This window comes from Callithrix jacchus, chromosome 15, assembly GCF_049354715.1.
Source record: "Callithrix jacchus isolate 240 chromosome 15, calJac240_pri, whole genome shotgun sequence".
Lineage (NCBI taxonomy): Eukaryota > Metazoa > Chordata > Mammalia > Primates > Cebidae > Callithrix > Callithrix jacchus.
Genome location: NC_133516.1, coordinates 81,596,418 through 81,611,277, shown reverse-complemented (window position 1 = coordinate 81,611,277; position 14,860 = coordinate 81,596,418). Strand labels below are relative to the sequence as shown.

Here is a 14,860-nt window from a genome sequence, read left to right as displayed (position 1 = left end):
GAGGTGGAATAATTGCTTGAACCTAGGAAGGGGAGGTTGCAGTCAGTGGAGACCATGACATTGCCCTCCAGCCTGGGTGACAGAACAAGATTCTGTCTCAAAAAAATAAAAGTAAACAAATAATATATTACAGAGACTTATAGGCGTTATGAAGAAAATAAAGCAGAGGAAGAGAAAATAGAGCTGAGCCAATGGGGGATATTCAGAAACAGTGGTCAAGGAAGGTCTCACCCAGAAGATAACTTTTAAAGCAGAATATCTGTGGAATAATTGCATGAATTAATGTAGTTTTCTTTCTCTTATTTACAAAAGAAATGGGTGGCACTTCATCAACCACAGTTTGGGTAGTGACAAAATATTTTAGGAAAACCCTACAACCCATGTTTAAAGCTGATCTTCCACAACTAAGTAAGCAGAAACTCTCCAGTTCAGTTTCTTGAAAATGTTTCTTAAAGGACACAAGATAGTCTATGGAAAGAGGATACTAGATCACAGCTGCTGGGAATATCCTTTTCCCAAGCAGGAACAAATTAAGAAATGGGGTCTGACATGGTGGCTCATGCCCGCAATCCCAGCACTTTGGGAGGCTGAGATGGGCGGATCACCTGAGGTCAGGAGTTCGAGGTTTTTTGGTTTTTTTTTTTTTGAGACGGAGTTTCGCTCTTGTTACCCAGGCTGGAGTGCAATGGCGCGATCTCGGCTCACCGCAACCTCCGCCTCCTGAGCTCAGGCAATTCTCCTGCCTCAGCCTCCCGAGTAGCTGGGACTACAGGCACGCGCCACCATGCCCAGCTAATTTTTTGTATTTTTAGTAGAGACGGGGTTTCACCATGTTGACCAGGATGGTCTCAATCTCTTGACCTCATGATCCACCCGCCTTGGCCTCCCAAAGTGCTGGGATTACAGGCTTAAGCCACCGCCCAAATATTTCTTTATGCCAATGCAAGAATGGCCTAATACAAGCAGTATTTTATTTTGTTTTTATTTATTTATTTTTCGAGATGGAGTCTTGCTCTGTCACCCAGGCTGGAGTGCAGTGGCACTATCTTAGCTCATTGCAATCTCCAGCTCCCAGGTTCAAGTGATTCTCCTGCCTCAGTCTTCCAAGTACCTGGCATTACAGATGTGTGCCACCATAGCTGGCTAGCTTTTTATTGTAGTAGTAGAAACGGGGTTTTGCCATGTTGGCCAGGTTGGTCTTGAACTCCTGACCTCAGGTGATCCGCCCACCTTGGCCTCCCAAAATGCCAGGACTACAGGCATGAGCCACCACGCCTGGCTATTGTTTACATTATTAATCTTCTTTTCTTTTCTCATTTTATTAATATGGAGTTTCACTCGTGTCACGCAGGCTGGAGTACAATGGTAAAATCTCGGCTAACTAGAGTCTCCACCTCCAGGGTTCAAGTGGTTCTCCTGCCTCAGCCTCCTGAGTAGCTGAGACTACAGGCATGCATCACTACACCCAGGTAATTTTGTATTTTTAGTAGAGATGGGGTTTCACCATGTTGGCCAAGCAGTTCTCAAACTCCTGACCTCAGGTGATCTGACCTCCTCGGCCTCCCAAAGTGCTGGGATTACAGGCATGAGCCACCATGCCCAGCATAATCTACTTATTTCTATTGAGTGTGTCTATGTGTTTATGTTTTTCCACAAAATATGTATCATGCCTCCTGTATTGCAAGCAACTTTCTTCACTTAAATATCAATATGAACAATTTTGCTTTTGAAATGAATTGCTAATTCACTTAGCTTCAACTTTCCCCTTATCTTCTAACTCTTCTTTTTTTTTTTAGAAAGAGTCTTGCTCTTTTGCCCAAGCTGGAGTGCAATGTCGCAATCTGGGTTCACTGCAACCTCCATCTCCCGGGTTCAATCCATTCTTATGTCTCAGCCTCTCGAGTAGCTGGCGCTACAGCTAATTTTTGTGTTTTTAGTAGAGACAGGGTTTCACCATGTTGGCTGGGCTGGTCTCGAACTCCTGACCTCAAGTGATCTGCCTGCCTTGGCCTTCCAAAGTGCTGGGATTACAGGCATAAGCCACCACGTCAGGCTATCTTTTAACTCTTAGAAGGCAAAAATATTTCCGTATGCATCCTCTTCATCTCTATCGCAGAACATCCAGAAAAGCCAGAATTAAGCATGAGAATTGTTTGTTTTGTTGAACATAGGCACACTGCATTATTATTATTTTTTACCATGACAACCTGTGGCTGACATTAGGAGCCTAAAAACTGTGCCAAGATCAAAATCACTTTGGCGTACTATGAATCATCTGAAGATCCAAAAGATTAGCATGGGCACCACTGAGCCTGAAGGTCTTATAAGAAAAGCTCCTGAAAAGATTTGCAAATGTGAGGGAAACGTCTTTTGCAGCCTGGAACTTTTTCTCCCTTCTTTCCTGTTAACAGGCAAACCAATATTACACATAAGTTAAGTGCATGGGTTCTGGATCCAGGCAGAATTGGTTGTCAATGCAGAGCTCTCCAGGAACCGGCTGTATGACCCTGGGTAAGTGATTTCACCTCTAAGAATGTAAGTTTATTAATCTATACAATGGGAAAATATAATCTTCATGGATTTATGAGATTTGGTAAAATCATAAAGCTCCTAGTCCATCTGTGGGTCAGAATATTTCACAGGAGGAGCTTTCTTATTTTTTTAATTTTATTTTATAATTTTCTTTTTTAATATAGAGACAAGGTCTCACTGTGTTGCCCAGTCTGGTCTCAAAGTCAGGATAAAAATAAATAGTGATCCTCTCACCTCAGCCTCCCAAAGTGCTGAGATTACAGGCATGCGCCACCGCACCCAGCATTTTTTTAAAGTTATTTAAATTTTTTGAATATAGAAACTAGGTTTTTTAAAATATGCATTTATTTTATATTTTAATTTTTATTTTTAGACACAGAGTCTTGCTCTGCCATCCATGCTGCAGTGCAGTGGTACAATCTTGCATCTGCAAACTTCACCTCCCAGGTTCAAGTGATTCTCTTTTCTCAGCCTCCAGAGTAGCTGGGACTACAGGCATGCACCACTATACCTGACCTTTCTTCCTCTTCTTCTTTTTTTTCTTTCTTTCTTTTTTTTTTTTGAGATAGAGTCTTGCTCTGTTGCCCAGGTTGGAGTGCAGTGCCAGGATCTCAGCTCAGTGCAACCTGTGCTTTGCAGGTTCAAGTGATTCTTCCACCTCAGCCTCCTGAGTAGCTAAGGCTGCAGATGCAAGTCATCATTCCTGGCTAATTTTTGTATTTTTAGTAGAGACGGGGTTTCACCATGTTGGCCAGGCTGGTCTTGAACTCCTGACCTCAAGTGATCTGCACACCTCTGCCTCCCAAAGTGCTGAGCCATTGCTCCTGGCCTTAATTTTTTTTTTTTTTTTTTTTTTTAGAGACCAGGAAAGGAGCTTTCATTATTCTTCAACTCTCCCTCCAACATCTCTTTAATTCAGACTGGGTTTGTGAGAGTGCTCTGGCCAGGAGAACTTGAGCATTTTCCCACAGAAGACCGGGACAGGGACAGAAATGCTACTGGCAAGACGGAGCATAAGATGTGGCAGAGAACAGTGAGAACGGCAGAAGATAATTGGGAGGAGTGAGATGTCTTCTGGTCTGAGACAGACCAAGAGGGGAGGAGCACAATACAATGCAAGGGCTGAGGTACCAAAGGAAAGCAGAAGATGCCTGCCTGAGCTGTGAATTTTTACAGAGAAAATAATACATATATTTTACAAATTAAAGCATTAAATAGAGAGAATAAGTAACATAGTCTGAGGCAATGGAATTACAGACACAAATTGCTCCTGTCTATTCTCTCTTACTGTGTTCAAAACTCTGTGCAGGTGCCTGTTAAGTGCATGTTCTTATGAGGTAAGTACATTCCTTCCACTTTGCTGATGAGATTATCGAAGCTTAGAGAGCTGAAGTGAGTTGAGGTTAGCTCTGCTCACCTTGACATCACAGAAAGATTTTAATTCTTTTTTTTTTTTTGAGATGGAGTTTTTGCTCTTGTTACCCAGACTGGAGTGCAACGGCAGGATCTCGGCTCACTGCAACCTCTGCCTTCTGGGTTCAGGCAATTCTCCTGCCTCAGCCTCCTGAGTAGCTGGGATTACAGGCGCGCACCACCAAGCACAGCTAATTTTTGTATTTTTAGTAGAGACGAGGTTTCACCTTGTTTACCAGGATGGTCTCGATCTCTTGACCTCGTGATCCACCCGCCTCGGCCTCCCAGAGTGCTGGGATTACAAGGATTTTAATTCTTTAGAAAAATGGAAGGAGTAAAAGAGGAGATCCAGAGATGGCCAAAGAGGAAAAATGTAGTAGGGAAGTTGAGGAGGGATGGGAGATAGCAAATGCACAAATAACATTTACGAGGAGAGAAAATTCAGCACCGTAAATATCAAGAACATGGTCTCAGGTGCAGACTAGCTTCAGTCTGATTTGAGGAGGAAGCTCTGTAGCATAAATCGGCAGTGTTGATAGGAGTCAGGCCCCAGCAGAAAGGGTAGATGGTGGTGCACAGCCCACACTGACAGCGTCTGTTTGTCCCTGAGATGTTCCTCCAAGGAGGGGGCGGCTGTGAGTTATCAGCCAACATGGCAGCCAGGGGTTCGGGTGAAAGGGATCTGGGAAGGGCAACGTCATACACTGTAAATGTCTCCTTGTAAAAAGATTGTCAAAAGACTAAAAGGTGAGATAGCCGCTTCTGGGAAGATGAAGTAGACATGCTTTCCCCTGTTCCTCCTGATAACTGCATTAAAAGCCCTAAACATTATATGTAAACAAACACAAGAAGATTCTGGTGGACCCAAAAAACTAAACTTTCAAGAATTTCTTGGGTTTTGTTTCTGTTTTGTTTTAATATTCCAAATTGGAAGCTGGAGTTGCCAGCAACCTGGAAATGCCAATGAAAACAATCCAAACACACACACACGCACAGCCACAAGAAAGGCCTGTTTTCTCTAGTCCAGGGACAAGGAAAGGTCAGCCAAGCAAGACAGAACACTTTTTTTTTTTTTTGGAGATGGAGTCTCACTCTGTTGCCCAGGCTGGAGTGCAGTAGTGTGATCTTGGCTCACTGCAACCTCTGCCTCTTGAGTTTAAGCGATTCTCCTGCCTCAGCCCCCAGAGTAACTGGGATTACAGGCACGCACTGTACACCCAGGTAATTTTGTATTTTTAGTAGAGACTGGGTTTCACCATGTTGGCCGGGCTGGTCTCAAACTCCTGACCTTGTGATCCACCTGCCTCGGCCTCCCAAACCTGGGATTACAGGTATGAGCCACCATGCCCGGCCAACAATACATTTCTGTTGTTTATACATTATGCAGTCAAAGGAATTTTAATACAGCAGCCAAACTAAGACCAGACTATGTATGAATGTGGAAGTAATGGGTCTGTGTACTTACATATTCAGGTAATTTAGTCTTTTTGGGGGATTCATTCTTTAGTTTTACCACCTTCAAGTTGGCTTTCTGATGCTTTAACCTAGACCTTTGAGGTTATTTCAATTGTGCTTTCATCCCCATCCACAAGTAAGCTATTTCAACTAGTTCCTTGAGGCATTGTGGAAAAATTGGTCTTTGTCAGAGTCCCGTGTTAATTGAAGCCCCTTATTAAAAGTTTCTCACTGAAGCCACCTGAATTCAAGTCAGCCTCATCCCTTGCTTGCACTGGTGGTTTTCAATTCCAGCATGTCAGAATACCTGCGGAGCTTTTAAGGCAAGCATATCAGTGCCTGCACTCCATCCCAGATCAATTAACTCAGAATCTCCAGGGGTATTATAATATTTTAAAAGCTCCTCTGGGATTCTAACTGTTCCACTAGATATGTTTTAGTTGAGAATCACTGGATTCAAACACAAAATCCTTAATTAGCATCTCCTTTTTTCTGAGTACCTTAGATCTAATCAGTACCACTCAGTCCACATTCCTTGTTTATTTTCCAGCTCTTTCTTTTTTGCCCTTTGGCAAATCACTTCCACTCACATGAGAAACAGAGTTTTCAGTCTGGGTAGATAATTCTGTTTTAGTCAATTCACAAATGTAGTTTGAGTAATTATTTTTTGTTTTTATGTTTGAAACGGTCATGGGGGATTGCGGTGGTGCGATCAAAACTCACTGCAGCCTCAACCTCCTGGGCTCAAGAGATCCTCCTGTCTCAACCTCCCTAGTGGCTCAGGGTACAGGCACGTGCCGCCACTCCTGGCTAATTTTTAAATTTTTTGTTGAGATAGGGTTTCACTATGTTGTGCAGGCTGGGTTCAAACTCCTGGGCTCAAGTGATTCTCCCACTTTGGCCTCCCAAAGTATTAGGATTATAGGTGTCAGCCCCTGTGCCCGGTCTAGTTTGGGTACATTTTAATTTTTCCATATAACTTCTGAAATTTCCATGCAAATCACTCTTGATAACTTATTAAAAAAATCAGATGTTGTTTTTGAATGTACATCAGTTATTGTTATTTGAGGATTTTTTTTCTTCTGTTTTTTTGTTTTTGTTTTTTTACATGAAGTTTCTCATTGTCACCCAGGCTGGAGTGCAATGGTGTGATCTCTGCTCACTGCAACCCCTGCCTCCTGGGTTCACGCAATTCTTCTGCCCCAGACTCCTACCATCACACCCAGCTAATGTTTTGTATTTTTAGTAGAGATGAGGTTTCATTATGTTGGCCAGGTTGGTCTCGAACTTGTGACCTCGTAATCTGCCCACCTCGGCCTCCCAAAGTGCTTGGATTACAGGTGTGAACCCCCTCACCCCGCCTTTTGTTCTGTTTTTAGCAATATTATAACAGAGTATGGCACATACTTTGACTAATTTTTTGTGTTTTTAGTAAATTTGCAGTTTCACCATCTTGGCCAGGCTGGTCTTGAACTCCTGACCTTGTGATCCACCCACCTCAGCCTCCCAAAGTGCTGGGATTACAGGCGTGAGCCCCCATGCCTGGCTCCCTTTTTTTTTTCTTTTTGAGACGGAGTCTTGCTCTGTTGCTCAGGCTGGAGTGCTGTGGGACCATCTTGACTCATTACAACCTCCGCCTTCCGGTTCAAGTGATTCTCCTGCCTCAGCCTCCTGAGTAGCTGGCATTACAGTCACCCACCATCATGCCCGGATAATTTTTGTATTTTTTGTTGAGACAGGATTTCACCATGTTGGCCAGTCTGGTCTTAACTCCTGACCTCAGGTGATCTGCCCGCCTCCACCTCCCAAAGTGCTGGGATTACAGGCGTGAGCCACCAAGCCCAGCCAGATCTCTCTTACTTCTTTGATAGTATTCTACTCATTTCTTATCCTTTTTTTCTTTTTTTCTCTTAAATAGGTGATTATTATTAACAAGCAAGTACTCTATTCATTTCTGCCTGAGCGTATGGCACACTTAATTATTAACTGATTTGTTTAATGTCTATCTCATTCTCTAGACTCCTTCTCTTTGAGAGCAGGAAGCTTTGGAGACGGGGGTGGGGGACAGAATCTCGCTCTGTCGCCCAGGCTGGAATGCAATGGCAGGATCTCGGCTTATTGCAACCTCTGCCTCCTGGGTTCAAGCAATTCTCCTGCCTCAGCCTCCTCGGCTTAACAGGCGCGCTCCACCAGATCTGGCTAATTTTTGTATTTTTAGTAGAGATGGGTTTTCACCATGTTGATCAGGCTGGTCTCGAACTCCTGACCTTATGATCCGCCCGCCTCAGTCTCCCAAAGTGCTGGGATTACAAACGTGAGCTACCGCGCACAACTGACGAGAGCAGGAACCATTTTATGCCATTTCACTGCCATACCCAGTAGCTAGCTTACAGTAGATGCTCAATAAATAGTTGTTGATGGCATAAAAGGCAAGAAAAAATGTTTCATTCATGGAGTAATGTCGCCATCTGGTGGAAGTTTAAAATATTGTCATTTAAATCCCTTAAATTTTTCACGGGAAGAATTGATGGTTCCAGTGCTATTTTTCAGATTGTATTCGAGTAGTTTTTTTTTTTTTTTTTTAATTGAACTGGACCTTTTGAGATTTTTAGTGCTCTAGAATTGCACAGCCTCTCCAGGTCAGGTTTGGGGCCTACTAGGTTTGCTTGGTGAAATGAATTGTGCACCTGTGTCATGCATGGTCACTGGTTTACGTTCAGAAACTGTTCGCCTCCACTTTTACAAAACAGAGTACACAGATCCCTTACTAAGCTCTTGGCTCGTAACGATCCCTGAGGTACATTCAGAGCCCCATCCTCGCGGCGTTCATGCAGGTGTCTCAGGGGTCTGTCGGCCAGCAATCCCCAATTCCTCATCACATATTCCTCACAATGCATGCTGGCTAAAATGGAAATTGCGTTCAGAAATAGCCCTGCTTTGCCATCATACACTAGGAGAAAGGGGGAAATTATGTTCCATTAGAAACCCTAGGCTCTCTTGCATGCTTCGCAATGTAAAATAATTTTTTACAAAACACCAATACGTTAAGAAGAACTACTTCCTTCATCTACCTACTAGGGGCAGCCCACTTTATGCAGTTAGCACGGCCTTCCTACTCAAACTAGAAATGGATAAAAAGAGAAGGGTAAGTATGGTTATAACTGTGGATTCTGTACCTTCCTCTTTAATCTACGTCTCATATTAACTAACAATGGAGGCCGGAGGCCGGAAGTCTTAGACACCAGCGAGAGCCGCTCCTTCCCGACGACTCTATGGCTTTCCTCTTTAAGTCTCATATTCACTAACAACGGAGGCTGGAGGCCGGAAATTTTAGACACCAGCGAGAGCGGCTTCTTCCCCACGACTCTATGGCTTTCGGGTTACTTAAGCCACGGAGAACTCTATGGTTCCGGGGCGGGCCGGGAGGTTTGAGTTTGAAGACAGGCGGGAAGATGATGACAGCACCTGTCGGCAGGCCAGGGTTCCCCCGAGTGGGAGGACGCTGGGACTGTGGCTTGCCCTGATGTCCGAGTAAGGGTTTCCTATGAATCTTCTGCGTCGGAGTGGGAAACGGCGGCGTTCAGAGTCAGGCTCAGATTCGTTGTCGGGAAGCGGCGGTGACAGCAGTGCCAGCCCCCAGCTCCTCTCCCTGACCGTGCTGAGCCCGCCGCCGGGCCTGGGTCGCTGCCTGAAGGATCGCGGCCGTCAGTCAGCCGCAACTGCAGGTGCTCTGGGAACCCGGGAGGCCGCGGGCGACGGGAGCAGCTCCGCCGGGCCCTGGGTTGGGAGGTGTTCTCCCCTCACGGGGCTTGCTTGATTGCATACCCCATTGGGCTTCTATTCCCCTTCTCTGACTCGGGCCCTGTGTGGCAGGTCACTTTCTGTTCAGACATAACGCGTGTTTTCAGTGGTCGCCTGGTATTGATGTTCACCTGGTTTCTGGGTCTTTCGACCTTTTGAGAAACAACTTCCTAGTTAGCCAAATACCATCACCTGTTGGAGGGCGCTCTCCTCATAGTACCTAGTGCTCCTTACAGATCCTTAAGGCCGGATTGTTGGGCCTGGAGGATAGCACAGGCTGTTTGGCGTCCAGGGATTCCTAATGAGATTGGTTGGGTGTCTGGTGGATGTCTACCCAATTTAAAAAAATCATTAGTTATGCTGTCGTCATGGAACTAAAACTTACAAATAGAAACTTACCTAACTAAGCTTTGTAATGCTTCCATATTGTCCTCTCCCCCCACTCCGCCCGTAATTCGAAGACTTTATCTACTGTGTATTGCACAGGGGTTTTTGTTTGTTTGTTTGAGGCTTTTAAGGAATTGTTTTTATCATATGCCATAAATAACAATTTATTACTTTTCTATACATGGTCAGTTTCTCATAAGATTGTTGAAGTCAGGATGTGCTTTAAATAACTTCATTTCGACACAACACACAGTGAAGGGCTAGCTGTAAACTCATTAGAAGTAAATTTTAATTTTTTCTTTTTCCTAAAAGGAGAATGCAAGCCTACCGCTCCCGACTGCCAAATAGACAAGCTACTATTGGCAAATTGGGGACTTCCTAAAGCAGTTCTGGAAAAATACCACAGTTTTGGTGTAAAAAAGATGTTTGAATGGCAGGCAGAGTGCCTTTTGCTCGGACAAGTCCTGGAAGGAAAGAATTTAGTCTATTCAGGTATCCAAATTCATGTAAACTAATTACTATTTTTAAGATATGATGCAAAGAGTACTCCATTGAAGTAGTTATGGTTCTTTTAAAAGGTGAATGAGGCAGTGCTTTAAAACTAGAGAAAATCTTAAAATATGTGTGAAAAGTAGAGTTTTATTTATGTTTAAATTACAAAAGTTTTGTTATGTGACTATGGGGGGAAAAGCAAGAAAAATGATAATTTAAAGAGTGAGCGATTCTACTTGCCATCATCACGCTCAACATACATATATCCCAGTGAGTATGCAATGGGAGATATAAACCTGCTCTTCCCCCATTTGATCCTGGTTGCTTTTCAGGGTATGAACATTATACATTGTATGTTTATTAACTGACTTTTTTTTTGAGACAGAGTCTTGCTCCAGGCTGGAATACAGTGGCTCTATTGGGCTCATTGCAACTTCCACCTCCCGGGTTCAAGTGATTCTCCTGCCTCAGCCTCCCAAGTAGCTGGGATTGCAGGTGTGGACCACCAGGCCCAGCTACTTTTGTATTTTTAGTTGAGACAGGGTTTTACCATGTTGGCCAGGCTGGTCTCGAACTCCTGACCTCAAGTGAGTCACCCACCTCGGCCTCCCAAAGTGCTGGGATTATAGGTGTGAGTCACCGCACCCAGTCATAAATTGACCTGTTTGTGCAGGGTTGTATATACAAACAATATGTAATATACTTTATAAAATTTATTTAAAACAATTTATGTGGGTTTTCAAGGGCAACTATGACATGTGCAATTTTTAACCCATGCTTACTACACTACTTTAATCTTTTGATAAGATACAATTCCTTTGTGTCAGTTTTCTCTGAAATTATGAGTCACACAGATTTTTGGCTGTAAGGAAGAATTAAAGGATTAACTTAACAAGCAGATATAAGTTAAGGCAGTGGAATTAGACTGGTTGGATTTGAAAACTATCACTGGCTATGCAGCCTTACAGATCACTTAGGAAGAGTGAGAGAGTGTCTATGTGTTGGTGAGTATGTGTACCTTGGTAGTACCTAGGAAGGATTACATTATTTCATATATGAGAGCTCAGAAACTTTTTGGCACATATAAAGTACTTGTATTGTGAAAGGACATTACAAAAAATAAAATATAAAATACTCATAAATGCTAAGAAGTCGTAGTTAGTGGCAATGGCCTAATGGCTTGACCATTTCAATTGCTTGAAACTGAAACTTGGGTATCATTCAGAACCTTGGTCACCAGCTTATACAGTTAATCACCAAGTCCTGTGTCTGTTACCTCATATCTCTAGCTTCTGACTCCTTTCTGTTTTTAGGTCCATTACCTGGTACATGCAGCTCATTATCATCTTTCTTCTAGACTATGCAGTAGCTTTGAAACTAGTTCTTCCTTTTCCTCTGATATTGGCCTTGCTCTTATAGCCAAAGTGGTCTTTAAAAAAATTTTTTTTTTTAAATTTTTTGTAGATATGGGGGTGTTATTGTGTTGTCCAGGCTGATCTTGAACTCCTGGGCTCAAGTGATCCTCCCAAAGTTTTGGGATTACAGGCATGATTGAATCTGCCCAGTCCAAAGTGATCTTTATAAAGTACAAATATGATTTTATCACTCCTTTTCATAAAGCTCATCAGTCTCTGCATTGCTTTCAGGACAAGGTTTAAACTTCTTAAATGGTGGGGTTGTAAACCCTTCTTGTGACACTTTCATTATCTCTTCTTGTAAACCCCTGGAGTACTTTATACTCCACGCTTACTAAATTACTTACTGTGTCATCGGAACATGCCAGTCTTTCTTCTAGGCCTTTGCACCACATGCTGTTCCTTAGGCATGGCATTCCTTTCCTCTTAATTTTTTTTTTTTTTTTTGAAACAAAGTCTTGTTGTGTCACCCATGCTGGAGTGCAGTGGCATGATCGTAACTCATTGCAGCCTCCGCTTCCTGGGTTCAAGTAGGTCTCAAATCTCAGCCATGCAAGTAGCTGGAATTACAGGCACATCCCACCTCACCCTTCTTGGCCTCCCACGTTGCTGGGATTACAGGCATCAGCTACTGCCCCAGCCTCCTCTTGTTTTCTTTCTTCCCTTCTCATAAGATTCCTTGAAGCTCCTTTTCTCAACTTTTTTTTTTTTTTTTGAGATGGAGTCTTGCTCTGTCACCCAGGCTGGAGTGTAGTGTCACGATATCAGCTCACTGCAATCTTTGCCTCCCGGGTTCAAGCAATTCTCCTGCCTCAGCCTCCCGAGTAGCTGGGACTACAGGTGCCCACCACCATGCCTGGCTTTTTATTTTATTTTAAATTTATTTTTGTAATAATAGAGATGGGGTTTTATCATGTTGTCCAGGATGGTCTCAAACTCCTGAAGTGATCCCCTGGCCTCTGCCTCCCAAAGTGCTGGGAATACAGGCATAAGCCACTGCGCCCAGCCCTTTTCCTCAACTTCGATCACATCTCCTATCAAGATAAAGTTGTTCATCTACTTCCTTGAAGCAGGCCTTTTAACCATTTGGTAGTTAAAGGAAAGGATCTTTAGGTATCAACTAGATACTCAATAGTATTCATCATATATGGTTGATATAAAGATTTGTTTACACTGTTTTTAGTGAAACTATTTAGAGAGCTGGCTTAAAGTAAAGGGCCTTTCAGGGTATAAAAGTTTTAAATGCACTTGTGGCCTTAGTGATAGATTAGCCTTAGGTGGTGTAGTACTACACATTGCTTAAAACATTTATTGATGAAGTATACCAAATATTACATTTTTCTTATAATCTTGTGTTATAATCATGTTTTAGCTCCTACAAGTGCTGGGAAGACTCTTGTGGCAGAATTACTTATTTTGAAGCGGGTTTTGGAAATGCGGAAGAAAGCTTTATTTATTCTTCCTTTTGTTTCTGTGGCTAAAGAGAAGAAATACTATCTCCAGGTAATGTTTTTTACTAAGTTTGAAATAGTGAAAGGCTCAATATTGGCTGCCTTGGCTTCATTCATTTGAAATAGAATTATAAAAGCAAGTGGAAAACAAAGTCTCTTTATTGCGTCCCATGTAGCTTTAAGAGGTGACTGCAGGCTGGGTACGGTGGCTCACTCCTGTAATCCCAGCACTATGGGAGGCTGTGGTGGGCAGATCACCTGAGGTCAGGGGTTTGAGACCAGCCTGACTGTCCTGGAAAAACACTGTCTCTACTAAAAATACAAAATTAGCGGGGCATGATGGCGCATGCCTGTGATCCCAGCTACTTGGGAGGCTGAGGCAGGAGAATTGCTTGAACCTGGGAGGTGGATGTTGCAGTGAGCCCAGATTGTGCCATTGCACTCCATCCTGGGCAACAAGATCAAAACTCTGCCTCAAAAAAAAAAAAAAGAGGTGACTGCTAAAAACATTAAAAATTCACAGGAGAGGGCTGGGTGTATTGGCTCATGCCTGTAATCCCAGCACTTTGGGAGACTGTGGCGGGTGGATCTTCTGAGGTCAGGAGTTCGAGATTAGCCTGGCCAACATGGTGAAACCCCGTGTCTACTGAAAATACAAAAATTAGCTGGGTGTGGTCACTCACACCTATGATTCCGGCTACGTGGGAGGCTAAGGCAGGAGAATCGCTTGAACCCAGGAGACAGAGGTTGCAGTGAGCTGAGACTGTGCCATTGCACTCCAGCCTGGGCAACAGAGTGAGACTCTGTCTCAAAAAAAAAAAAAATTTTTTTGTTTTAAATTTACAGAAGTAAATTTTTAAAAAAATTATTGCATCAAGAAGAAGGGGCCATCAAATCAAAAGAATTGGTGAAAATTGTGTAAAAATGTGTAAACTTTTTCTTAGGAGATAAACAGAATACTTCAACTAGCAAAGAAACATGCTCATTGAGAATGAGCATGTAACTGAACAGTAGGACTAGACTGAAGCATAGAAAGGAAAGAATATTTAAGGAAGCTATCCATGGCTGGGTGTGGTGGCTCACGCCTGTAATCCCAGCACTTTGGGTGGCCAAGGTGGGCAAATCACCTGAGGTCAGGAGTTAGAGACCAGCCCGAGTAACACTAACATGAAACACCATCTCTATTTAAAAAAAAAAAAAGGAAGCATACTCTGTCCTAATTGAGGGCCATTTAGGAATATTTAGGGGATAAATATTTAGGGGATCCATTGGTGCTTATGTAAAGCTCCAGGGAGTGATCTGTTCCTTTGCTCTGCAAAATGACTAATAGTTTACATCAACATGATGCTCACAGTTTTTAGGGCATTTTAACAACTACAGTGTTTTATTAAAGGTAATAAATTTACTGTTGTGATTTCCACAGTAGAAAATAGGTGCTTTTGGAATGGAAAGATCAGTATACTGATTGTTAAAGAAATGTGGGTTCTAGTCCCAGTTTTGCCACTAACTATGTCTTTAGGCCAGGCACGTAACCTGCTGGGCCTCGGTTTTTTTCATGAGTAAAATTAGGATGTTAACCCTTAGCACTGTGGGTTAACTTGGCAAACACTCAGGAAAATTTTATTGAATGAACAACTCTAAATTTCTGTGGTTCTATAAATCTTTTTAACAGTTATTTCAGAGGCCAAATAGCAACAAAGCTGGTCCTACATGGTAACATCTCTCAACTTAGACTCAAACTAACAAAGTGATGAAAGGATCCTTTTTATTGAAAGGTATGTTAGTTAAAAGTTAAGCCAAAAAAAAATTATTATGAAAGTCCCACTGAATTTTACTTTTAAAAAACTTTTCTTCCAATTACATTAAAAAATTTGTCATTAGTAGGATAATGAGACTATTTTTCTCACGAGATAT

General features: G+C 42.7%; 1 protein-coding gene across 19 annotated transcripts in view; it reads left to right on the top strand.

Annotated features, from left to right (window-relative positions):
* Positions 1–1,259: 1,259 nt before the first annotated feature.
* The window catches only part of LOC100402421 (DNA polymerase theta), a 126,241-nt gene continuing 112,640 nt past the window's right edge, over positions 1,260–14,860 (top strand). For 14 of the 19 annotated variants that reach the window (XR_013527600.1, XR_013527601.1, XM_078352042.1 and 11 more), the window contains exons 1-3: positions 8,812–9,125; positions 9,901–10,080; positions 12,868–12,998. Coding sequence is in view for 15 of the 19 variants with exons in the window: in XM_078352042.1 (XP_078208168.1) it covers positions 8,945–9,125; positions 9,901–10,080; positions 12,868–12,998 (492 nt within the window). In the remaining 4 variants the exon portion in view is untranslated. Of the gene's footprint in view, positions 1,470–2,348; positions 2,512–8,811; positions 9,126–9,900; positions 10,081–12,867; positions 12,999–14,583; positions 14,722–14,860 lie in introns of those variants that run through there. The other 5 variants (XM_078352045.1, XM_035274069.3, XM_035274070.3 and 2 more) reach the window with 4 other exon arrangements.